Raw genomic sequence first — 26,541 nt, forward strand, 5'->3', positions numbered from 1 at the left:
CGACATTTAAATAAATATATTAATGTTTATAATGTGAATTTAATATGAAAAATAGATTTAAGCTGAAATTATAAGATAAATGAATAGGATTTTTCATTAAAATAAATCAATATTGCACATATAGAGCAATTTTTTGCTGAAAGTGTACAGGTGCTTTACAGTATCCTTGAATTACCACCCCTTGAATTGTAGAAGTTCAATGTTACACACCCTTAAAACTTTCACGCTGTTTTTATTTTACAACGTCATCTATGATCAGATGTTTAAACTTATTGTGGTTTATAACCTTACTAAACCATGGTCTATTTTTTCAGCCATCATTATCATTTACAGATTACCGCAACTGAAATGTAAATATTTTATTTTATGATGATATACATTTATTTTTACTATGTAATGTATTACTTACTTTATTTATTCAAATTTGTTTTATTTTTGTAATTTAAAAAATAACTTATATTAACGTCGATATTTAAGATAGCTACATTACCGACCGATTTTGACATTTCCTGACGTTTAATTTGGATAGTGTCTATATGGTGATATTATGTAAAGTACGTTTAAAACACGTTTATGAACAATTTAATACATTATTTACTTACTTTTATTGATCATTATGTTTTTACTATTCTCTTCTAGCTATTATGAGGCAAAAAATATAAACATAACCTCAAAAAAACACATTTATATTTGAGGAAACTTAAATAAAAATGGGCAAAGTCGTAAAGAAATGGAATCTTGGAAAAATCTTGTATGAAAAATCAAATATGATACAACGAAAATTAGCAAAGTTGCATACTATCAATGATGTTCCTTTGATATGGAAAGAGAATAGTACTAATTTTGATAATAATACACATAACACACTATTAGTAATGGAACATGAACCAATTTATACAACAGGTAATGTTAAATAATTTTAAAAATCTAGATTTATATAAATTTATTGCATTGATATTTAAAGGTTTACGCGATTATATTTCACAAGAAGAACAAAATAAATTAATAGCCTTAGGAGCTCAATTTTATAGGTCTGATAGAGGTGGCTTAATAACGTTTCATGGACCTGGACAGTTAACTGCGTATCCAGTTCTAAATCTTAGGCATTTCAAACCAAGCGTAAAGTGGTACGTGTGTCGACTTGAGCAAATTGTGATTGAGACTTGTAATAAAATGGGTAAGTAAATCTATATAATTTTTAAAGAATAATATTTTATATTTAAAATTTATTTTATTTTATAGGAATAAAATCGGAAAGGTCTCCTAAAACTGGAGTTTGGGTAGGAGATAATAAAATATGTGCAATCGGTGTTCATATTTCTCGAGGTGTCACTACGCATGGGATTGCTTTGAATTGTTGTACAGACTTAAAATGGTTCGAACATATTGTACCATGTGGCATTGAAGGTAAAGGAATAACTTCATTATCAAAAGAAATTGGTAAAAATATTTCGATTGATGAAATACTTCCGTTGTTTTATAAAAGCTTTGAAGATGTTTTCGATAGTAAATTAGTATTGTTCCCAGATAAAGAAAAACAATTAATTTCAGATTCTTGATTTTTTAAGTAATTTAGCGAACAAATATATGATTTATTTATTGAGATATTATTACATGAGTATTACTTCTATGAAGATGTATTTTATGTTTATTTTATAGTGTTGAGTTTTTGTTTTTAGCTTAAAATTTTTATATACATGAGTTCAATAAAATATTTTGTTGTGTAAAAATATTAATTTTATTAATACATATTCTAAAAAAATACATTTTTTCTGCAGAGGTAAGTAAAAATAAATCAATCAATAGTAAATGATTGTGTTAATTATTATTCATTGAACGTACATTATTTCAAGCTAGTAAATGATTTACAAGGAACTATCAATATGAATAATGCAAATCCTGAGATTTATAAGATCTCAGATTAATCTGAATGCTACTAATTAAATTTCTAAGCAATATTTAATGTTCATATTAAATACCATGAATGACAGCACCTTGTATTCATTTTTAAACTAATACATAACCTGTTGATTAAGTCTCTAATTGGGTTAAGATGTAGATATATAGCTTACAAATATAATAAATAAATAAATATTTTACATTAATTAAAATGTGCAACAACCCATTATTAACCAATTATAATCCATAAGCATTATAGAAGCGATTGGTTTGTCTGATTGGGAAACGGAAATATTGTCTTAGCGTATAATCAGCATCTAACTATTTTTTGCACTATATAAACATTGATCAAACCCAATTGAAAGTTAACAACAGGTGTAATAAATAACCTTATTATCTAATCATATATAATTGTCATATAAATATATACATATGCGAAAGAGAGCGATATTAAACTTACGCCTACTGAATTGAATGATACGAGACGCTCGTGTAAAAATGTTCAAAATATACATTCTATATTCTCAAACGCAACTCACACACACGTTCTTCAACTTACACGGTAATAAATGCATTATTTTATCAGTTTATATAATATTTAATTTCATTCTTCGCTGTATAATATGAATTAATTTATTTATATAGAGATCTAAAGTCGTTTTGTATAATTTTATATATCATATAAAAATATATATTTAAGTATAAAACCTATCATTTTCAAAGAAAATCTATTATATTGATATATCACAATGTGATAAATTGATTTGTGAAACTTTCTGTAATTTTACACTATTCGTGGAAAATATCAGAAAATGTCCTTAAAATTGCTATTATTTGTTCTTATGTATGAGAAACTACTTAAATAAATTGTCTATGGCAGCCGTTTGGCAGGGACGAGCCATTTTTTCATAAAGTAACAGAACAGTGTGCAGACATAGAGTAACAGAAGTAAACCGCAAGCGATGTTCAACGCCAGCACAGAATTACTGGTAGGACAAGGCTCTACGATTGTAACTGTCTTATCTGTAATAAAGAAAACTCATTAATATATTTACTCAATGTTTATATAAAATAACATTCTATTTTATAAGCAAACCTCTATTGAAATCGGCTTCGGCAGCGAGACCACCAATTTGATCACTACGTAAGAAATCAGCCGACTGCCTTTCATCTCCGAAGTCCAAAACTAAGATCTCTTGAGAAATGTTCATATCTTCTTCTTCTTCGTTAGCTTCTTCGGTATTATTTCCATTCAAAGATCTCTTGCGACGTCCGTACGACTCGAGTGAATCTCTACCCCAATCGCAGACAGCCTAATAAAGAAATATATTATTTAATCTTGCATTACATTAATTTTATAATATTATAAAAACACCTACCGGTTCGCATTGTCCGAGGCAATATTTAACATTGCATTGGAAGATCACACCATAAGATTCTGTAAAGCGGAAAGCTTCGTACACAGATTGAAGTGCATTTCCATCTGGAATAAACGCCGGGAAGATTGAAGGATCGACTGGACATCTATAAAAATAAATCAATATTAATACAATTCTACCTTGCGTTAAAAGCAAGTTAAATTACCCATCATCGTCAATGATTTCAAAGGTACTCTTTGAATCCTTAGCCATTGCGACGCAACTACGGGCGAAGATGCCATAAGGAGCTGTAAAACAAATTTAATATTGTAATATTGCCAAACTATTTTTAATTTAATATTTTTCAATAGTAATGATAACATACTGTCGTCAGGAATTTCAATTCTGAACGTGAGCTTATCTCCAATGCGGACGGTTTCGACTTCTTTGGCACGAGAATCCAAAATGCGGATTCTTGGTGGCGGAGCTTCTGGTGCTGATGTGATTGAAATCATCTCAGGATCTCTGTTGATTTCAATTTAGATTTAATATGATATGTTATATATGTTTAAATTATTTTCTTGATAAATTACCTGATTGGCATCATTCCAAATGTGATATTCCTGGGAGACATGTCGTATGTACACTTGACTTTGTAAATTTTATCTGCCTTTGTCATGACCACACTGTGATGTTGTAATACTACTGTATTCGAATACACGCCGACCTATAAAAAAGAAACCATAGTTTAAATAAAATTTAGTATTAAATAGAACGCCGCTTCGTCTTACTGGTAACGACGATTTTATATGCGTGTCGCTAAGGTTTCGTGCCCTCGGATAATGTTCTCCTTAAGTCCAAATAAATTTTCACTAGTAGATATATATTTTTACTAGCAAAAATATGCTGCTCTAAAATGTCTATAAAACTTAATTTGGCAGTTGCGAAACGACTATTTGTTGTGCAAACCCAAACCTAACCTACACGGATTAACCAAACTCAACTTGATCTAATGAAAGTTCTAAAAATAATTATAGTCTTAGGACTTTCATTAGATTGAGTCGTCCCATCTCACATATTGCTCCATAGTTTATCTGCAGTTGATATTATACTAGTTTTTAAAAATATGATAGCTATCCTTACCAATATTACTACGGATTTATGATATGAGAGTATTGGTCAAGTATATTCAAACCGGGCGCAAAAACAATTATCACTTCTCAGAAGTCAAAAATTTACATCAAAAGCAATAAAGCTGTTTCGGTGCCATTGCTATGGGAACTCTCGTTGCCGTGCGTTTCCACTGCAACGGCACGATTTTATTGCTTTTGACGTGGATTCTAAACTGGGTCCTCCTTAAATTAGGCCAGAAAAATACATGTTATTTAATGAAATACTATAAAAAAAACGACCACTGACTGCCCAACCTTTGACCCCTTCCCTGTAAAAATCTCAAATGACATCATTGAAGCTTAGCTTTAAATAGTGCTTTTAAATAAGGTAAAATATTCAGCTTCCACCCTTTTTATAATGGTTAAACAAAACATAATGCTAAAATCAGCTTGCTTCGAAAATGAGAAGATAGAAAGATCATTTACTTACTAGAATTCAGATAATAGTAAATAATATTTCAATATGCTCAAATGCATTCAACTAATATTGTTCTAATCAATCATTAATACCTGACATGGTAATAGGTATAGGTATGCTTTCTGTGTTAGAACAATGAACCCTGATGCTATGCAAGTTTTTTCGTAATATTTTTCTGAATTAAAGATATGATTAAAAAATATGTTAAAATTTTTAACGATAAAGTAACTCAAGGGATCGTGTAGTAATATATAATCTAAAAATAAAATATTAATATTGCTCAGGATATTTTAAGTATATTATTAAGTAAAAAGATATTTCGATCAGATCTAGTATCATAATTACTTTTTTTCTTGCCCAATTTACATCACGTACGTCAATTACTATTTTTTTTACTTACAATCGCAAATCGAAATTCAATGAAACGATTCCATCCTTCATCAGTAATTACCAATAGCGGATTGTTGATGATTTGATTCGTATTACATGTGAGAATTAGTCGAGCCGGTATCAAATGATCATATTAACGATCGCCGACAGCGATCGGCAAAATTTTTAACGGAATTTTCGATCACGAAACGCAATTACAGCGAAGAATGTACCATTGAAATGCGCCTAATATTTCCATCTAACAAATTGCATTAACTAAAAAATTATTTAATAAATAAGTCAAACGTATAAACCTTCCCTTCTCACGTATAACGGTCTATATGTATCTTTATGGCTCTGATCTTATTTTTTTTTGTTTATTTCAATTGCGATCGACAGTTATGTCGAATAAAGAATATCGACGCATTGCACTAAAATAGAACACCTTTTTCGAATCAAACTCGTGTTGAGTTGTATAATTGGTAGTGAAACATCTATTTGATAATTAAGTACCGTTCAATGAAAGTACCACTATTTTCGGCGCTAATGTGTGAGACTGTTTTGCTCTTCGTGTTATTTTTTATTGCCTGCATACTGAATATTTACCATTTTGGTAATAAAATATTTTTGCAGCGAAACTTGAACGATATTATATAGTAGCAGGTTTTTATCAATTTATTTATATTATGCCATAAAAGTTCATAAGCCCATAAACTAAATTTACCGCAATATAAAGCAACATCAACATATTTATTTTAAATGTTTCTCCGGGCTATGAACGAACGGCCTTCGTTTTTTCGTTTTGAAAAATCGCATAATAAGATGCTTCCCATCTCATATGGAAAAAATGACCAAATCGATCATTAACAAAGTGCTTCCATGTAATTTGCACATGCCTGCGTACATAAGCACAATGCGAGTCGCCGCTCATTTGCGATTTGCCATGCTTTTCATTATTTTTCCACGTCGTTAAAGGCGGGCTTAGATCGCTCAAGTAATATATTATATATCTAAAGCGAATCATGGTTTAGATTCGTCAGAGTCTGTCTGATACCTGAAATCTTCGATCATGCGTTCAGCTCGAGAAAAAAGCTACCGTCCGTCGTGATCGATATGAAAATCTGTGACGGAATCGTTTCGCAACAGGTTCACGAATTTCCCCGCTGGACATGTTTGCAAAAGATAATTGTTTTCACCGTAAATTTATAATCGTTAACAATAACAAATATTTTTAATTAATTATTACTGTAAAAAATAATTTAAAAACATTAAAATTATGTTTTTTTCTAACTGAACTACTGACATATCATATTGTTTCATGTTGATTGGAACAAAACATTTGTATTCAATAACTGGTGTTGTGCTTTTAATTATTTGCTTTCAGATATTTTTAAGCTCGTGTGCATTATAGTGTCAACGAAAGATTAAGGTACAATTAGAGAACTGTTTGAAAAATTTTGTAATGGTTAAATTACCCTGGAACTTGAGCCCAGTAAAAGATTTCTATCTTCTGCTAATGAAGAAAGTTTAGAAAAATTGAATACTTCATATGAAACAATAAAATATTTAATATTTTTTTATATCGGTGCACATTAATAGAAAATCATCTAGCATTTAAAAATAAAATTGTTTTAATATTCAGAAGTAATCAAGAATCGTGCATATTATTTTGGTGCGTCTACCATAAATAAATTCATACAGAAATATATATTTTTAAATCATAAAACTTGTGGCAGTTTATTTAATTCATAATATGCAACTAAATTTCAAGTTAAATTTTTTATTAATTTAATTTCGGCAAAATACTTTTTTTCAGTCCATTTTTTTTCTATTCGCTGTCTGTTTTTATTATATATTTTTTGCTATAGACGCAAAAAAATTATGGTAATGATATGGTGATATTTTGGGGAAATAATTCATTAAATGTTTTTTAAATCAAACGAGAGTATTACAGCAGAGTCAAATTGTATGTAAATTTAAACCGTGGATAGTAAATTAACCCTGAGACATTCGATCTTAGAAACAGACTTAAAACAATATTGTTCCATGATAATGCGAAAACTTATACTTCATTAATTAATGTTATAAAATTAATCGAATTAGTATAGGATAGTTTAACTCAAGTCCTTTGACATTTCCCCTTTTAAAACATTTAGACTTAATTGTTAGTACTACGATAATTAATAATTAAAGTGATACTATAAAAATTTTAAGCGATTTGTGAAGATTTTTAAATAAACATATAAAATTGTTGTCAAAAGATCATTTCTGTTGATAAAGAAAATTTTAATTAATAAAACTGTAGTAAAAAATCTATATCGTATTATATCTCACTAAAAAATCAGACACTTCATATGAAACAATATAACATTTAATATTTTTTTACATCGAATCAAGATTTTATAATATTCAGAAATAATCAAATTTCCGGTCAAATCAAAATATTGTAGAACAGAAGTGTACATAATATTTTGTGTGAATTTACAATAAATTAATTCATACAGCAATATATATGTTTTAAAACATATGGACTCAATCAATAAACCAATAAGTACTTAAGAGTCTGCATTTTATTATATGGTGGAACAATTGAAAAAAGACTATTTAAAACTTATGTCAGTTTATTTAAACCATAATAGAGAACTTTTTGTGTTAAATTTCTTATCACTTACGGATGTCCAAAACATTTTTTTATATTTGTTTTTATTATAAATATTTTTTTCTAAGAAGCGATACACAGAAAATGAATTGGATTTAGTTTATTAAAACCTTACGCTACATTTACAAAAACAATTATGAAAAAACTGACAAATCTACCTTCACGATTTCTTAAAAAAAATATATGAAAAACTATTCACTGCGCGACCAAATAAACGATTTTCCTTAACATTGCTTAATTTCGATGAGCTATTGTAAACTATCGATACCATTATTTAAACCGCATCTAAGAAGATTAAGGATAATTTAAAGCTTCTTTTTATTTAAAGCTTAATTTTCTTAGAAAAACTATTGTTATTAATTGGATTCGGTTATTGGATGGACACTCGACATTTTTTCCTATTTTTTTTTCTCCATAATTAAATTGTTATATTTTTTATTCTTGCCAGTCACGGAGAACGAATTAACTCGCAGCGCTTTTAGATTGTCATCAATATTAACAAAGCCGTGAAATTGAATCAGAAAGACTTAATAATTAAATCGTGACAGGTGTTGGGCAATAGCTCGTTGGCGGTCGACGTAATCGTCGGTCGATTAATCAAATCCGATCACATTAACATCGCCAATTAATTAACCAGGACTTCCGGAATAATTTCAATCGATTTCCACTAACCATACTCTGCGTGTTGCAGTCCTGTCCGGCCATGGTGAGGTCCAAGCGGAAGAGGTCGCTGTTGATGACGTCGATGTTGCAAGTCTCGGATCGGCCCAGGGCGTAGATTCTTCCGTTGAAGGGCTTGTTGGTACGCACCTGAACGGCGATTCGAGTATCCTTGCAATTTACAGTAACTGTAAAGTGAATTAACTGTTAAAACCGGACTGGTCTCGAATTAGAATTGCACTTTAGGTCGAATTTTACCGTCGTAGCATGTTCCGGTTTTGTCGCAGTTTACGTCCGATCTCGTTAGATTGTTCAGGGTCGGGTCCTCTTGGGTCTCTATGGTGATGGGCAGGCTGTTCTCTGACGGAGATCCGGATGGGGTTTCTGTTAGAGGGTAAAGACAGTTATTTAATTCAATTATAAGATTTTTTGCCCGGCGAAATGAACTCGGGTGGTTAGCCACCGCTCGCACAGAAAGTCGTGACTGTTGTTGGATAATCGTACTTACTTACATTACGGTACGAGATTTAAGGTAAAAAACAACGATTATGATGTATATTTTGAACCGGTAGTGATTTTTATAGTTGCAAATTAACATCACGATTTTTATTCCATAAATTCGGTAGCTGTTATACAATATAATATAATATAAAAATGACTCTTTGATATTTTAGAATGATTTCAAGGTAGATCAAATACGATACTTATGTGGGTTTACCGGCAAAAATTTGAATAAGTTACAACCATTACTCGATTTATACGTATAGTTATACTCTGATATCAGATATATATCATCTGATTTTTGATAACAAAAAGGACAATAAACTCTTAGTTTTTCAACACTCAAAAATATATCTCAATTGCATTTTGATTGATTGTTTCATTCATTTTTCATAGCAAATGTAATATTTTATTATCAATGACTTTATTATATACACCACTCACAATGACAATAATAAAAATCAGTAAAAGAAAAATGCAAGATAAGATTTGCCATGCAATGATTTTTGTTAAAAAAATATTTATACAAATATTTTTAAATAGTTTGCGACCTCTGCAATTTAAAAAACAATTACTGTTTTTCTGCTAAATTTATTTTAATTTTTATTCTATGGAAAAGGATCGATATAGCAAATTAACGCTCTGATAAAAATGCTTGCCAATAGTTTTATGACCGACTCTAGGAATTACGATTAGCAAACCTCGAACATTTGCCGATCAACAAAAAATTAAGAATACAAAGATCATTGACTTAAGAATAAGAAATTATAAAGTCTTTGCCATAGATTCGTTCGCCGGCTAAATAAAACAAGAGTTAATATTTCAATGTAAATGTTATTTGAAAAATATCACGTGATAGAAATTTAATTAAATATGCATTAAATATTCGAATTATAATAATATCTCATATAAAAGTTTTAAATAAAGTTTTAATGCAATAATTATATACTTAAATGCTCTACCATTTTTCACTTGCATTTTTATTTTAATTTCTAACTATTATATAATTTACACGCATTGAGTCAAATTATTGACAATGAAATCAGTAAAAAAATATTTATTTTAAAAATATAATAATATTGTATATTACGTGTATTTCATTTCTCGAGAAATGAAAAACGTGTAACCGTAAAACTCCACAATAAGAAGCTTTATAAGAAATACTTTTTTTAATTAAAATTTGGAGCCCAAAATTATTTAATTAAATTCTATATTAACTATCTATATATTTTAATCAGCAATAAAAAAAATATATGATTTTTTATAGCTAAAGTTGACTTTATAAAACATTCAGATGCGTGGTTTATGTAGCAGAAAACATATAACATCACGAAACGATCCTATGATCAAAAAAGATAAATAAATACTAAAACTCATTTGTACTATTAAAACAATTATAACACGTATTATATTTTAAAACAACACATTAATATACTTGTTGCAAATCAACTGTAATGTTAACAATGCCCTATTAAGTCAAGGTAATAAAGAAAGTAACCTATATTTTGTAACCTCAATGCAATGGTCATTTTAATTGGTCATTATGATAACTGTGCGTTTTTATTGTGTCGATATAGTAATTGAGGTGCATCGAAGCTTTCATGCTTGAACTCTTCTATTGTTTTTCTAGGAATAAAACGTGATTTTTAAACGTATACTGTAGTGCTCCACTTATGTCGTTAAATTAATTTGTATTATTATCGGCATTAGGCGAAGTTCAAATAAGTTAGAGGCGATTTACTACGCGTAAACGTTTCTGCGAAAGGTTAATGTTCTATTAGCGAAATCAATAATTGAATATGTGTATACAAATGGCTAACTGTTTTTGCGGAAAAACGTTTCCACTTTAACGAACGTTCTCGTTAGATTAAAGTTGAACCATATACTTAACGGCGCTAACTACTTGCGCTGAAACACCGCGACTCTAGTTTTTGTTCTAAAGAGGAGGTCATCGAACTTGAGGGCCCTTTTTCATACAAAAGGCCGATTTCGTAGACAAAAGACTGTTCGAAATTCCTCTCTTGACACATCTCTGTTGGAGGTGCGTCCATCGCTCGCTTTTGATCTCAGTGAAACGTCGAACAACTCATAAACAGTTTTTAAAATGATTCTTTATCCTAAGCACTTTTAAATGATTGTTTAAAAAAATGTGTTTTTATATCGCGCGTCTATGTCACTCGAGCAATAGACATCGACGCACGATAGTCAATCAAACCCGCGTCGTGACATATTAATTTCATTTATAATATTTTTTACACATGATCGATGATAAATAACTATATCTGCGGCTTGGAGAGTACACGAGGATCATCAATTACGTCGCCTCTATCGACGCAAAAAATATTGGTCAGTCCGAATCGACCAATTTGAACGAGATTTATTGTAGAGGTTGAATAAAAAATCAAATTAATATATTCAGTGTGTGGCAGTAAATAAAGCTACCATTACGGCTACTAATTTAAAGCTCGCTTTTTATCAATGACCACAAAAGGCTGACGTGTTTATTATGTGAGAATAAATATTTTAATATTGACTTTTGAGAATCGCGTGTTTCGTAAAGCGGCATTCCACTGATGAGCTTTTTGATTGCCGTCGGATGTTTGTCGCCGAATATCTACGACACTGTTTAACCGCCGGTTACGCCACAACGAGAGTAAGTACACCTAAAAAATATGTGTTTTTTTATTTTAGCCAAGTCATATTTCCAATCAGTGTAATAATGGCGACAGCGTTAACAAGAATGCTGCGATAGACCGCAGAGTTGGATACACTACACAGATACTTCCGATCGAATCGTGATGATACCGGTCACGATCGGCTTAAAAACGAAAAGAAGAACGAAACGTGTCTGAAGCGCGTCCTTTTATTAGTTCCGAAGAATGGAAAAAACTAAAATTGAGGAAGCGAACAATTCTTCACACTTACTACGCCAGAAGCGAAATTGCAATCGTGTTATGTGCGAATTCGCCATTCGTTTTTGATTGAATGTCTGATGCTCTAAAGATTTTCTGCCATATAAATTTTATTGTGAGTAACTTCATATATGTATGTATGATGTATAATAAAGGCGAATTTACCGCGATAAATGTGCGACATTGTTATATTACAAAAAAAACTCACCACATTCATTTACGTGTCGTTGACATGATGAAAATGAACATCTTGTGAGTGGATTTAATTTTACTTGCATGTTTTAAAATGTATGAATACGTTTTCAATCAATTTAAGTATAGCTTGAAATGTATACCATGTAATTAAATTTCTGCTTTGTTTAGAAAGATTACTAATTAGTCCGATCTTGAGAAGAAAATTCATTTAAAATTCGTTTAAAGCTGAGTTTCCAGCGCTAGATTACAATAATATTTTTTAAATAAAAACATTGAAATTTTTGATAGTGAAAATCAATATTTTGCCATAAAATTCCATTAGCTTGATATATGTTATGCGCTTATTTAAAAATTTCCATTGTTTTTATTTAGCATGTATTTTTTCCATCAAGTATGAAATTTGATTAATTTATTTATAATAAATAAAAACTACATATGCTAAAACTAATAATAAATTGGTAATAACCAGAGGGGGTAGAGGGGACAAATTCCAGAGGCCCGACTCTGGAAAAAATCATAGCAAAAATATATATATAAAAAAAGAAAAAAACCGACCTCAAGTAATGAATCTGAACTAAATTACAGTTGTTTGAAATGTATGTACTGATATATTTAAGGTATAAATTCCTTCAGCTCTTTTTATACATACAAGAAATAAAAGGATCGGAACATTGCCTTCTAAAGTACCCACTTTCTAGGTAGTATTTTCACAATAAACATTATTACTCAAGGGGATCAGTAATTTGACAACTGGATTTAATGCAGCAAAATAAATAAATACAACATTAAGTTTCATGTGATTATTCCTAAAAGAAAATCTAGAAAAAAACAGTCTCGAATCTATCCTGAATTTTTTTTTAATACATGTCATTTCAGTAAAATCATATCGAAATACATTTTTACCAGTGAAAATATAAATTATCTGGCTGGTGCTACTACAATTATATGATTTCAACTTTGTTATCTGTATATATTTACATATTTATTATTTATTTACATCCGATGTAAAAAACTTTTCACTAGTAGAGTCTTAATACATTTTCACCAGTAGATATATATTTTTAGCGAAAATATAATTTAACTGATATATGCTGCTATAAAATGTATGAAACTAAATTTGGCGGTTGCGAAACGTCCATTTGCAGTTCAAACCCAAACCTAACCTAATGAAGGCCCGGAATCATTGTTTTCCCGGGGCCCGGGTTCGCTCTTGGTGGCCCTGGTAATAACTATAATACATAGCTTACATACAGCTATTAAAAATAAATTAGATTTGCCTCGATAGATTCCACACATCGCTACAATATTATTTACAATATTTTGTAGCAATTTTATACGGAAAATTGTACCTTTTTTACTTTATCCTTCGAACGGAACAAAAAAATAATGCAGTCGCCGAAACGGGGTACAAATTAACCCCAATGAGATATTAGTTAGTTAAAAAATATTTGTCATTATTTTGCTAAATAATATATTAATGTTTTTTTATAAAATCGATAGATATTTTAATGATACAGCTCAAATCAATGTCTAATTTAAATATACATTGAATAATCGCAAATTGCAAAATTGCTATGCAGAGAATTAGATTGTTTTAAAAAAAAATCGAAATTAATATTTGACCTTGAAAAAACAGACAGCAGCTTCTTTTCTAATACCGCAAAAAATGTCATACTATGATGAGCATTGCTAAGGCCACAAGAGCAACGCCTTAACCGCATAAATCGCGAGTATGTCCAATATAATTTGATGAATATAAAATCACGAGAGTTGAAATGGTATAATAATGAGATAGGCAAGACGTGAGGTTAACTTCAAGGTCAACGTCTGCTACAAACTGACAATTGTTAGCTGCATTGATGTTGCGAATTAAATTGTATTATATAATATTTACATTTCTTACAACAGTTACTCTCAAGAGACATGATTAATTAAAACGACTCTATTGAGATTGAGTTGTGATTATTACATCATCGTTGCGAATTTACACCGTTATATCCGAGCGAGTGTTAAACGGATATTAATTAAATTCGGTCTTATGATTTCGTACGTTGAACTTGTTTGTATCAGTATAATAATGAGAATATTTTATATCAGTATAATAATGAGAATATTTTATATCTGTGAATATATATGTATATATTAGAAGGCGAGTAAAAAAATTATATAATAGATACTCACTATCGCAATAGTTCTCAAAATACGTTCCGGTGATGTCACCGTCGTCGATGAGCGGTCTCTCGGCTGTCAAGTAAGTGGACGGTCCATCGGGAAGAGATCTATGATCGAGATGGTACAATCTGCAATTATACGTGCCGGCTGCGTTGGCCGCCCCGAGGTAGAGGAAGGATCTGCACAAGAATTCCGTTTCTATTTCGCAGGCCAACCGGCATGCCGATTCTGATGTAACCTGTAATTTGAATGGTGTTTAACATTATAAAATCACTCCATATCATATTCATCGGGTTTGGTTAAAGCGCATCATCACCTGTAATTCCTTATCTGTGTAGTAATGCAGTCCGGCGTATTGAGCCACCTTGTCTTCGGCGACTCCCAGTCTTGGCGTGTTAAAACCTCGATTATCTTTACAGGCTTGTCCGGCTCTCAAGCAGAGATTCTCAAAGTAGTCTGTTCCTGGAGCGTCTGATAATCTAGGGGCAGACGCTGGTCCTGGACCTCCTCCTGTGCGACGATCAGCGTCGCTCAGAGCGCATCTCATCGTGCTGTATTCGTATTCGGCCGACCGACACGTGAATCGTTTCTGCAAAGATGAATCAGCACGTGCTCAGAACGAAGTTCAATACCATTCACAATTATTGTACGTTTAATAGAGCGTTTGAAAAATTCGTCTATTAAATATGTGCAATGTGATACCGTTGCTGAATTGATTATACGCGATGGAGATTAATGAAGCGGCCTCTCGATCGTCGAGGTATTTTAACGGAATAATTGTTCCAAAATATGCATTTAACATTTCAACGCAACTTCATTACATAATCTGATATAACTGTGCAAAGTAATAAAATAATAACTGGCTATATGACATAGCAACGAACCATATAGATCTAAAAAGTAAAAGGTTAAAATAAAGAAATAATTCTTTTAAAGAAATAATATTTTTTTAATAAGTGTGACTATGTTTAAATTTAATCATTAATATATGAATAGATTGTTAGTATGTAATTTTTCAGAACAGAAGAGAGATTATCATAAAAAAGCTTATTTTGCAAGATCGACAACCAGAGAAAATTTTATCAAATCAATTTCAATGTTAAGACAATTACATTTTTTGGAGAAAATATCTTGGAAAATATCTAAAATATAGCGAAAGATAATGATATTAATTAAAATATTGTCTTGATGCTCATATGCTACTATACATGTTTATATGTATTAATTTGTAGTATATAATAGTTAATTGTAAAATATAATAAAAAAATTAAAACATACAGATAAAATACGATACAAATATAAAACTAAATAATAATTTAATTTAGGTTTTATAGTACTCGGTTACGAGCGTTCCAACTGCGACAGCGCCGACACAATTTTATTGCTTTTGACGTAAATTTTTGACTTCTGAGAAGTGATAATTGTTTTTGCACCCTCCTATTGAGCAAAATTCGATTTGAATAAACTTTGACCAATAGTTTTTGAAATAAATAAATCTCTAATATAAATTTTGTTTATTTTTTTATGCACTTAGTGGCATATGAAAAGCTGCTTTAAATTTAATTAAAATGAGATTTAATATAATTTTATTTAGTAAAATTCTTGACAAGAAGTGAGTTCCGACATCTTTTATGTTTAAAAAAGCCCTGCTTTTATGTACTATATTCATTATAAATGCTGAATAATTTTAAGGACTGTGAATAATGGATTCCAAGAATTTAATATAATATAATCGTTAAACTCACACAAAGCTGATCGAAGCGCTCATAATCGTAATGGAGTGTGTGTGTATAATCAATTTACCTCATTCAAGCAGGCGGCCAAGCAGGCTTCTTTTGTGGACGTGTAGATGAGGACATTATCGAGACCCCTGAGTGCCTTTCCCGGGACCCTTTCGAACGCCCACGGCCTCAAGCAGACGCTTTCGGACCTCACCTGCAGCTTCACCATGTAATACATGCTGACCGATCGCTAAAATTGGAATAAAAATAACATCATTACTGATAATAACACACATTACACCGTAAAATTTTACCTGTGGCGTAATATTGGGGTTGTTGGCTTGCGTGTCGTTTTGAAGTTGACATCTCGTCTCTTGCACGGGAGTCAGAGGGTTGACGACGAAACTGTAACATGAAACGATTTAACGTTAATAGTGGCGATACATATTTATTTTATTTAAATTTATGCCGTTCGTGTTTGGATGAGAAAGTGGAAGATTTATCGGAGATGAGCTATTTCCAATGCAGAATACCAATAAGACCTCCGTCGGAGCTAAACAAATTACGCTGTCTATATAAAACAGAGGCTAAACAATAAGGAAGTTGGACCACACAATAACGAACGCCTATGTGTCAATATTTTTTTATGTTTTAATGTCTTAATGTCTAACTAAATGTGTTTAAGGTTACTTTAAATTAATATTTGTAATTAGTTTTGTCTCAAACAGGGTAGATATATATTTAAATAATGTATTTGTACACGTATACATATTATGGCTTTTAAAATAAATCATAAATTCCATAATAAACCCTTATATAGACAGTATTTTAATTATGTAAAGAAATAAAAGTATTTTTTATTAGCTGCATTTCAATTTTCTTCACCGATAAAGCAATTACCTTATGCATGAGAAAACATTTAATTGCAGAGGCTCCCAAGTTCGACCATGAATTTGTATATTCATAAAATTCTTTGCAATTTATAAATAAATATATCGAAATAATGAGTTAGTATTTCGAGCAAATCTTTGATAAACTGAGATTTCTATCTATTTCGTTCGTTGTACGTAGCGCATCTACACAATGGATGAGCGATGAAATTAGATAAAAATGCGCTCTACAATGGCGATTACCATATTCACGTTGCCTTTTATTATGGTCTAATAATATATAAAATAATTGAACCGGCGAAAGTTACGGGGTCCGGTGCGCGATATAATAAAACGTGATCGATCCGAGACTATCCATCCGTCCAGGCAAAGAGGTTTCCGATCGATCTGCTAAAAGAAAATGGCCGAATAATCACAATGTGTATAACGATAATGGATCGGAGCTTTCCGAGTGCCCGGTGCGCCGATCTAGCCGCCGACTTAGGATCAATGATCCATCCGAGGTAGATCAACGATCTGCGGATCGCGGTCGCCATCTGACGCCATTGTCACGTTTCGAAACGCGGATTTTGATGAATCAATTCTGAAAACAATCGGAAGTCGTGCGTGCCACCCGGTGATACTTATGAGACATCTTCGACATGCATTATGTCCATCGAGTCGTTTTTCAATTTTGTGAAGTGCGGACGTGATGTGAGGCAACAACACATACGGATAAATTCATGAACAATATTGAAAACTGGAATGTCAGATAGATTTTATTGATCATTCAATGGTGCAACATTATATGTTGATACGTGTAATGGTTTGTGATTATTCAAGAAGCTACTTTTAAACTACTTTTTACTTTTTATATTCGAATATTGAATAAAAAAATATGAAGTATAATTATTGGACTATTTGAAAGAAAATATTTGAGTCTTGGAACTTCACAAGAAATTGCGAAGTTCCAAGACTCAAATTTTTTTTGTTGAGTAAAAGCGTTTTATTGTGTCGCAAATCGAAACAAAATTAAGGCGCATAAAGGACCCTGAATTTTGGATTAGTTTTTAATAATATTTGTATATATAGATTTTTTACGGTATTTACTGTTAAATTACAGTGTTTTAACTGCGGCGGCTATTTTAAGCTACTGCTGTCGTATTACTAATTGTCGCTATATATGTAATTTTGTTGTAATTTCACAGAGTTCTAATGTAAGTTTTTGGCTCACCTTCGAATTATCATCATACAAAATATTGTAAGTATTATTTTCAAATACATTTATGTCAAATATTTATCACTCTACACAAAACATTCACTTTTCATACGTTACCAGGTCAATACCAAAAAAGAGCTGTTATTTTTCTACATTTTCCAGATGATTTCGTTATTGAAATATGCCAAAAGGCCGAAATTATTGGAGTCTGTCAAATGCGTAAAGTTCACCTGCTAACGAGGTTAAGCGAAATTTAGACTCACTCAACGAACCGAGCAAATTTGCAAGACAGAATGACTAACCACAAAATCGTGAAAATCGTTACATAAAAAAAACATAATAATAATTTCAACTATGACAGCGATTTTGTGGCGAGCTGTCAAACTCTCATTTGGAATAAATGAATTACATTAATTATTTAATGTTGGTAACACCGAATATCGTTAGGTAGAGAAACGTCTAGCTTAATAATCGAGATTTGGCCAAGAGCGTCCGAATCTCGCTCATCTATCTACAAGCAAACGACCCTCTGTAACGAGCGCTCGCATTAAAATGACAATTTATAGCGGTGACAGTGAGACGAAATAAATTGCAAGCCTGACATGACACACGACACGCCGATAAACGACATTGTAAATATTTAAACGCGCCTCCTCGTCGCAAACTTGATTGATGGCAAATAAATGGCATACCTCACCACGATCGAGCGTTTTTTATATTATTAATGCCACTGTTTATTTTCCCAACGCCACATTGACATCTTGATTTGGAGCGGTGCAAATGCGTATTTAACGACACTAGGTCCAAGGGACGAAAATGCACCGTATCCGGTGTATGTGAGATAATCGACACCATTTTAGGTTATGTCACAAACCATATTCCCATGGCTGTTGGTTTTAGGAGAGCGATTGTTGTCGGGTGTTTAGCTAAATGGCGTGTTTAAGTGTCGGAAACATCTTTAATTTCGAACACGGTTGCGCAAATCTATTGAGCGTGACGAAAAGTACAATTTAAAAGGAACAGTGCTGCCAACTTAGTTGAGCTTAATAGAAACCCCTTTTAGATTTTAAATTGTATTATTGATTTAAAAATAATATAATACAATAAATAATATTTTAGTTACAATAATATTTCTAATGGTTATCAAAATATTATAAATTCTAACTGGGCGTCGTTCTTAAATAATGGCATTAATATTAAACACGATCGCTAATTTAACCACTAACATCAACAAGGTTTAATATCACAATTATTTTGCTACGGTTAATTTATTGCAACAAATTACTATATAATTGAGGTATATAACATATCAGGTTTTGATCGTCACATTAAGTATGAATGCGTAAATAATTTATTTATGTGCGATTTGCATTTGAAAGTACTCTTTGATTATGATGAAAGCTGAAAATAGTATTTATACAGCTAGTACGTGCTTCGAAAGAGCAGTGCCGGTTTTCTGTTGCTTTTATATTATTTAATTTTTGTGTGTAACATAATATCTTAACATGTCCTGAGAAATTGCTTGCTTGTTTTTTCGTTAAACCACACAGATTCCACAAAAGCAGATGCTGCTGCAGGAAATGGAATGTTATAGTTGAAATATTTGTAAAATGTTATTTTTTAAGTAAGAGAATACATTTCTGATGTATCCTGCTTAAGATGAAAATGTAAAGGCTTAAGGTGGATTATAATGACGTGTTATAGAAGCTTCTAGTTATTAATAATATGTGAGAAAATACTGTAAATAGATACATTTCACTCGTTAGTATATTTTAAGCCAACTTTTTCCAAAGTCTCAAGCCCCAGCAGCGACTGGAATTTTTATTTATAAAAATGCACTATTAATAAAAATCGGTCCTAACTGCAAAGTAACAATTTAGTTTAATTATATTACATATAATAATATATAATTAACAATACTTATTTTATAGGTATTCGTTATGTTGGATTACCTTACCCAGTTGATACAGATTTACTCCGTTGTAACGCATTGGGCTTACACCTGTCAGGTTACAACGGCAAATTTAAAAATATATAAAAAAATGTTTTATAATTTTTTGTGCATGGCCGTTTTTGTACTTCTAACCCATGGAGATATAGTTTTAACGAATAAAATGTACGAATTTGAAAAAAATTGATATTTTTCAGTAATACCGGTATTTCATTTTATAATATCGGTAGTATTAAAGGTCAATTTCAACAGCTCAAGTATGGCCTTTTTTGATGCGCGAAATTTATCTAATTATATTTATGTTATTAATAACAGATATAGACATAATAAGTAATAACTGGCGTACAATACAATAAAGAAATAATACTTTTTAATTGCCGATATTTCTGAAATTACTTATATTTGTTAGTTAATATTGGCAACTATGGACTTTTTTTTACCTCTTTTAAATCTAAGATTGTCTAAAGTTATTTATTATGATAATATATTTTTGAGCATAACGAATTGTTATTTTTGTCAACAGTGATTCATAAAATAAAACTTGTTTAAAACTGAACGTTTTATAAGTACTGTTTGAAAGTTTAAACATATAATTACAAATGCTTTTTGTGTATTTTAAAATAAAACGAAAATCAAAAATTTTTTTTAAAAATAAAAAAATTAAGAACATCTACATACATATGTATATTAAATAAGAAAAAAAGTAATGATACAAATAAAGCAGCGAATAATTTTATGTTTATGATTAGAATCTTGTACAGTGATATTTTTAATATATTTATGCTCTTCATTTATATTTTTATTATTGATAGCTATTTATATTTATGGGTATTTTTACTCATATGACTGACTTTATTATACGTTTTTGCTACACATACATTAGAAGGAATATGAAAAGTATTAGAAACACTTGTTAAATATAATCTGTTTTGATTAGATTAAGTTCAGTAGTGTTTTTTCTCTTAAACAAGAGTTAAAGAATAGTTTTTCTCTATTCGTTTAAGAGCAAATCTCAAACAGCACCATCATGTGCTTTAGTCCGGTCGTAAAATCGTTGAGGATAGTAATAAGTTGGTCACGGACAATTTCCGGCACTCAAAAATCGCGTTTACGCGCACTGAAACGGCGTTCAAGCCGCGTAATGATTAGTTACCTCCGAAGACCAGAAATTACTCTAGGCGTTATCCTATTATAGGCATTCCATGTAATTACCTCCTGTGGTGTAACAGAGAGGTATCTGTGCCGACAGAGCCAGCCATGGGGCAAATCTTCCTGGTTCACCACCGTATACACAATAAATTAGATACAGCACACACATCCCATGTTTGTAGTTCATCCGGAGCCATAAATATGTAACGCAAACGCTGTCGACGACGATGTCGTAAATTGTGTTTTGAGGCACTTTTTTGTAGAAGCTGTTGTTATTTTTTTGCACTGAACCGCAACAAACCACCGTGAAATCGATACCATCAAAGCCGTTGTATCGCTTCGCGGATGAACTATGTAAGTAGTAAAAATGTTTAAGTAATTCCCAATAAAAGTGTTACTTATATACATATATTGCATCGTAAATAAAACGATCTTAACTTATGTTAAATACATGAGTATACTATTTAATGTAATATGTTCAGCTCCCGGTTATATTATTCTGTACGTGTAATCGAAACATTGTCACGTTTATAGAACTAGTTTTAAAATTTAAATTGCAAATTTAATTTTATCATTTGCGTTGTATAATATTTACATCGCCCTTAAGGGCTAGCATGTTTTCTATAAAAGTAGCTATATTTAATACCAATATTTTTTTCATACAAAATGAGTTGTATCTTTTAAAATTATATATGCCTAACTAACAACCTAAAATAACGTCATAAAATTATAGCGTATTTCCTTATTTATCACTTTTAAAGCATGAAATATGTTCTTTAATAATATCTTTTACTATGTATTAATAATTTACCGTTTGGCAATAGCCATAAACTTGATTACAAAATATACCTTTGCTACCAATTTAAACGTTGAACGCTTAATTCCCACATTATCTAGTTAATTAACACTTAATCTTACAGTTAATTTATTTTAAAGTTAAATTTTGATAAAATAACTATTTAAAAAATACAGTATTATATTTTATATATAATTTTCCTCCTTGAATGAAAGTATTCATTATGTTTTTCTTTAACATACGACTACATACCAGTATTAACCTAATAATTTAATGAATTTACCGAGCAATTAACTAAAGCGTTGCGTTAATGAAAATACCATAAATGAAGTTTTTATATTAACATTATTCAAGTATAAATATTAAATTTCGAGTTAAACGATCGTTTACCGCAATGCAATTTATTGCGGTGCACTTTCTAGATATGATCTCGTGGTGAGATCCAGATTCATACGCGTTTTTATGAAGAACCGCTTCCGATTGCACAACACATCGCTAACGGTTAAATTTCTGTCGAATCGGTAAAATATCGATCGTGTTTTGGTCATTTACTCTCTGACCCGTGAGAACGTTCTTCGAGGTGAAAAATGGTACAGCAAAGAGCCTTTGATAATGATGAGCAAAGTAATTGGAGAATTTGCACCGGTTCTGCACCATCGTTCATCATATACTTTTTATTCTCCAAGATTGGACAAAGAAGATCCTCTGTATACAAATAAAATAGATTTCCATATACGCAACACAACTCGGAGACAAACAAAAAATGTTGAAGATCGTGCTATCCATTTTGATTTTATCGCGTTTTATAGATTTCTCGTGAGAATATCGATACATAGTCGTGTAAAAATTAAAAAAACTATTTGTATAACTTGCTCGGAGTAATAAATTAAAATTTAACTCTGAATGCTGTTGTTGTAAATTATAGTGTTATTTAACAGTAAATTGATTGATTAACCTCAAATTTAGCGTTTATAGTGCATTAAAATCAATTAGATTAGCATGTATAAATTATAGTAATTTTAAACATCGCTGACGATCAATAGAGTATTAACGAGATTAAACTTAGCTGCGATTTAAAATCTATCAAAGGGTTCCTATGTTATTAAAACCGGTTCCGAGTCGACCGTTTCGTAAAAGGCGAGCTTGGCTTATGGATGTGCGAATACCCTTTTTTATTATTATTTTCCCTTGCGGTTGCAGCGAGATGCACCATCACGATTTTAACGCAACGACTCACCGTGAATTTTCTGAGAAAAAAAAAGCAAAAGCCAACGAAAGAAAAAGATAAAATGATCGTCACCTAATGCGTCAGTCAAAAGAGAGAAATAGAGCTTATGTGCTGTACCGAAAAGGAAATCAAAGGGCGCTAACAGATGATGTAACGATGTCGTCGATGATAATTTTTTAGTTTGATGTATCGCTTTCGATTGTTGATATTGTATCGCCGGAAGGAATACGCGAGGCAAGGTCGTCTAGAGGTGTTCCTCTCGTGGTGAACCAACGTTGTTGGCCTGAGGTCCACGGCCTCTGAGGTCTTCGGCCTCAGCAACCACTAGCGGTCTATTATTGTTAATGCAAGTGCATTCTCCACACAATCATCCCTGCACATCAGCAAATGCCTTCGCGGTATAAATGAAGGTATATACATATATACAGGGTGTACAATAGGAAATATTGCCTATGTAATACTTAGTAAACATTATCATTCTAATTATTTCAATTAAAAATCAATATAAGGCCAAACTTTACACAATTGTGCATAATAATGTATAAAGATTAAATACTTATTATACATGAAATTACTTTTTTTATGATATGTAAAGAAATAAATACGAAGTGTGATTAAGAAATAACGACAATTTTTGTATTTTACGTAATATTATAAGACACGTAGTTTGTGTTTGATAGCCAAGTATTTACAACGCATTTTATCACGCTCAGCGATTAATTTATTTTAAAAATGGCTAAACAAGAACTTGCATTTAATTTTAAATTTAAAAAAATGTAATAAAATACAACGAGTAGTGCTTTTGCTGAGGATGCTACATCAAAATGAAAAATTTTAAAAAGACATATTAGATAACAAGAGAGATGAGCAACTTAGAACATTGGCGCTTTTTATACCACCTTATACCACACAAAACGAGTATCAACTTATACACAAAACGAGTATAAAATAAGTTTGTTTCATAACTGTTTTTAATTTTTTAACATAAACAACACCATAAACAAAAATTGCTAAAGGGGCGAATCATTGATCTATGAATATGAAGATCTAATCTTTTCAATAAAAACGCTTTAAAAAAAAGGAAAAAAGTACGTCAAATTTATTCAAATGTCAATGTATTCATTATTTTTTACATATATTATATTCTATATGAGCTAAAATAGCACATTATTTAATTATTAATTTATAATACCTAATATGTACAACCTAGATCGATTTGATAATAGTCATATTCATCCGTGATATTAGGAAAATCTAGGGAAACCTAATCTGTGAGTATCGTCAGAATTTATTACAATTACATAATAAGCACTAATTCCGATTAAATTGAAAAACACAGAGTTTTATATGAAATTTGCACCTAGGTATTTCAGGTATTAATTATTGACTATCGTACCAAATATTACAGTATGGTCAACAGGGCCGCCAAGAGCGAGCCCTGGCCCTGGGAAAACAATGATTCTGATCCTTATGACAAATATGCCATTTTATATATTTTTTAGCATCGTAATATAATTTCTTGAATAAATAATAATAGGTACGAGTTAAACATTTCTATGCTACAAATAATAATAAAAATTTTCTGAAAACTTATTTTATGCGAAATATTTTAATTATGCATTAAACATGGTTAAAATTTCGCAGGTTCGAATCTCGCAGTAGACTCGATTTTTAAACTGCAAAATGAATTTATTGTAAATAGAGACTCCAATATGAACAGTCGACTATTGAATATATTCGTTAAAATTGTAATACTCGAAACTCCAGAAATTACACATATTTACCAGTTAGTAATTTGCAGCTGTGGACTTTTTTAATGACAATTTTTTTAAATCAATAAGAATACTATTTTTCTAAAATAATTTATTGTGGTAATATTTTTTTTATCATTTGGAATTGTAGTGTTTTTGTCAACAGGAATAATTAATGTTATTGTTATATTTTGAAATACCCAATTCTCTATAATTTTTAAATTAAAATAAATAATGTTGATACTTATCGTTGACTATTCAATATTTAAATAGTTCAGAAATTCTAGTTGTAAATTATGATAATAGTTTATAATTAATAAAATAGATATCAACAATGCCAAGAATTCTATTTTAGTCTGATGTCTTAATTAATACTTGTATGTATTGATCGATTACCCCATTGTAAAACATTGGGTTCACGCCTCTAATATTGAGATTTTAAAAATAGCTTTTTACCAATGTATATAAAATTGTAAATAAATATCATAAAGCTGATGTAAATGTGCAATATATTTAAAAAATTGTCACCTAAAGTATTTTTATTTTCACATAATGTATGTCTACTCTTTCTAAAGATCTGTATTTTAACCTATAATTTTAAATGTAAAACTATACAATGGTTTACTTGTGTAAAACCTTAATCCTGACTGTTAGTGTAAAATAAATCATAATAATATATTAATATTTTCATATTTTTATATCGAATATAAAAATAGATATTATAAAGTGCAAAAATAATATTCAAGTTAATTAATTAGATATAGTTATATTGTAGATCTCTACAATTAAAATACTACGTAACCGTTACGTTTAAGTGACATGAAAATATGTTACATCAATATATTGCGAAATAAAACTAATTAATCATTTACGATACACAACAAATAATACAACGTGTCTGCTAAAATACCGTATTTGGTAACTAGTCCATGTCTAGGTCCTTAAACGAGCTTATAAGCGACTTAAAGTCCTTTTATAAAAAATCATAATGTCCGTATATAGGTACAAGAGCATTCTTTAAATACAATATATGTAATGGAAGAATAATAAAATTATATAATTTACGATCATGTACGTTATAAGTGAGAGGTGCTCTCGTTTCGTCAACAAACGGTAGCCTAAACCAGTTACACGCATGCTGGCGCCTATTGATTAATCTAAATTATACGTCTATATAAACTGTGCCGCAGAAAAATATTTCATCCAAGAATATGTACAAGATGTAGTTGAATAATACCTGAAGGCGGCCGCTTGACAATCAGGTTCTTCCCTACACCATCCTTGACATTCGTATAATGACAAATTCTTCACCGTGTAGTACGTGGTGCCGGGAAAGTCGTAGTCTGTGAGCTTCTCGAAAGCTATGCGACCTGAAAGCCATAAGGTATAAAACAAAAATCATTCGCTGTTGCCACAATAGCGCTTCGAAAGTGTACTATTGCCTATTGACCCACCTACATGTGGGACATAACTAATAACGTAATTTACAACAGTAGTGGTTTTCTTACGAGCTCAAAAGTAGCTCTGTATATAATAAGAGTT

The 26,541-nt window shown here is 30.8% G+C and overlaps 2 protein-coding genes across 2 annotated transcripts in view; one reads left to right on the top strand and one right to left on the bottom strand.

The window, feature by feature from the left end:
• Window positions 1-455: 455 nt before the first annotated feature.
• Window positions 456-1,730, top strand: Lipt2 (Lipoyl(octanoyl) transferase 2). The gene is made up of 4 exons (XM_088184253.1): window positions 456-554; window positions 640-903; window positions 965-1,177; window positions 1,243-1,730. The coding sequence occupies exons 2-4, from the start codon at window positions 711-713 to the stop codon at window positions 1,557-1,559; spliced, it is 723 nt and encodes a 240-aa protein (XP_088040379.1). The 5' UTR covers window positions 456-554; window positions 640-710; the 3' UTR covers window positions 1,560-1,730.
• tyn (trynity) overlaps window positions 1,715-26,541 on the bottom strand; it is a 54,107-nt gene continuing 29,280 nt past the window's right edge. The window contains exons 3-15 of the mRNA XM_088184252.1: window positions 26,237-26,369; window positions 16,351-16,441; window positions 16,119-16,286; window positions 14,632-14,904; window positions 14,325-14,553; window positions 8,794-8,919; window positions 8,548-8,723; window positions 3,851-3,984; window positions 3,643-3,782; window positions 3,484-3,565; window positions 3,279-3,423; window positions 2,996-3,212; window positions 1,715-2,922 (exon numbers count right to left, since the gene is read on the bottom strand). Of these exons, the coding sequence (XP_088040378.1) occupies window positions 2,771-2,922; window positions 2,996-3,212; window positions 3,279-3,423; window positions 3,484-3,565; window positions 3,643-3,782; window positions 3,851-3,984; window positions 8,548-8,723; window positions 8,794-8,919; window positions 14,325-14,553; window positions 14,632-14,904; window positions 16,119-16,286; window positions 16,351-16,441; window positions 26,237-26,369 (2,066 nt within the window). The 3' untranslated portion in view covers window positions 1,715-2,770. The remainder of the gene's footprint in view (window positions 2,923-2,995; window positions 3,213-3,278; window positions 3,424-3,483; window positions 3,566-3,642; window positions 3,783-3,850; window positions 3,985-8,547; window positions 8,724-8,793; window positions 8,920-14,324; window positions 14,554-14,631; window positions 14,905-16,118; window positions 16,287-16,350; window positions 16,442-26,236; window positions 26,370-26,541) is intronic.

Source organism: Plectrocnemia conspersa, unplaced genomic scaffold (assembly GCF_051122295.1).
Source record: "Plectrocnemia conspersa isolate PC_06_02 unplaced genomic scaffold, ASM5112229v1 ptg000004l, whole genome shotgun sequence".
NCBI lineage: Eukaryota > Metazoa > Arthropoda > Insecta > Trichoptera > Polycentropodidae > Plectrocnemia > Plectrocnemia conspersa.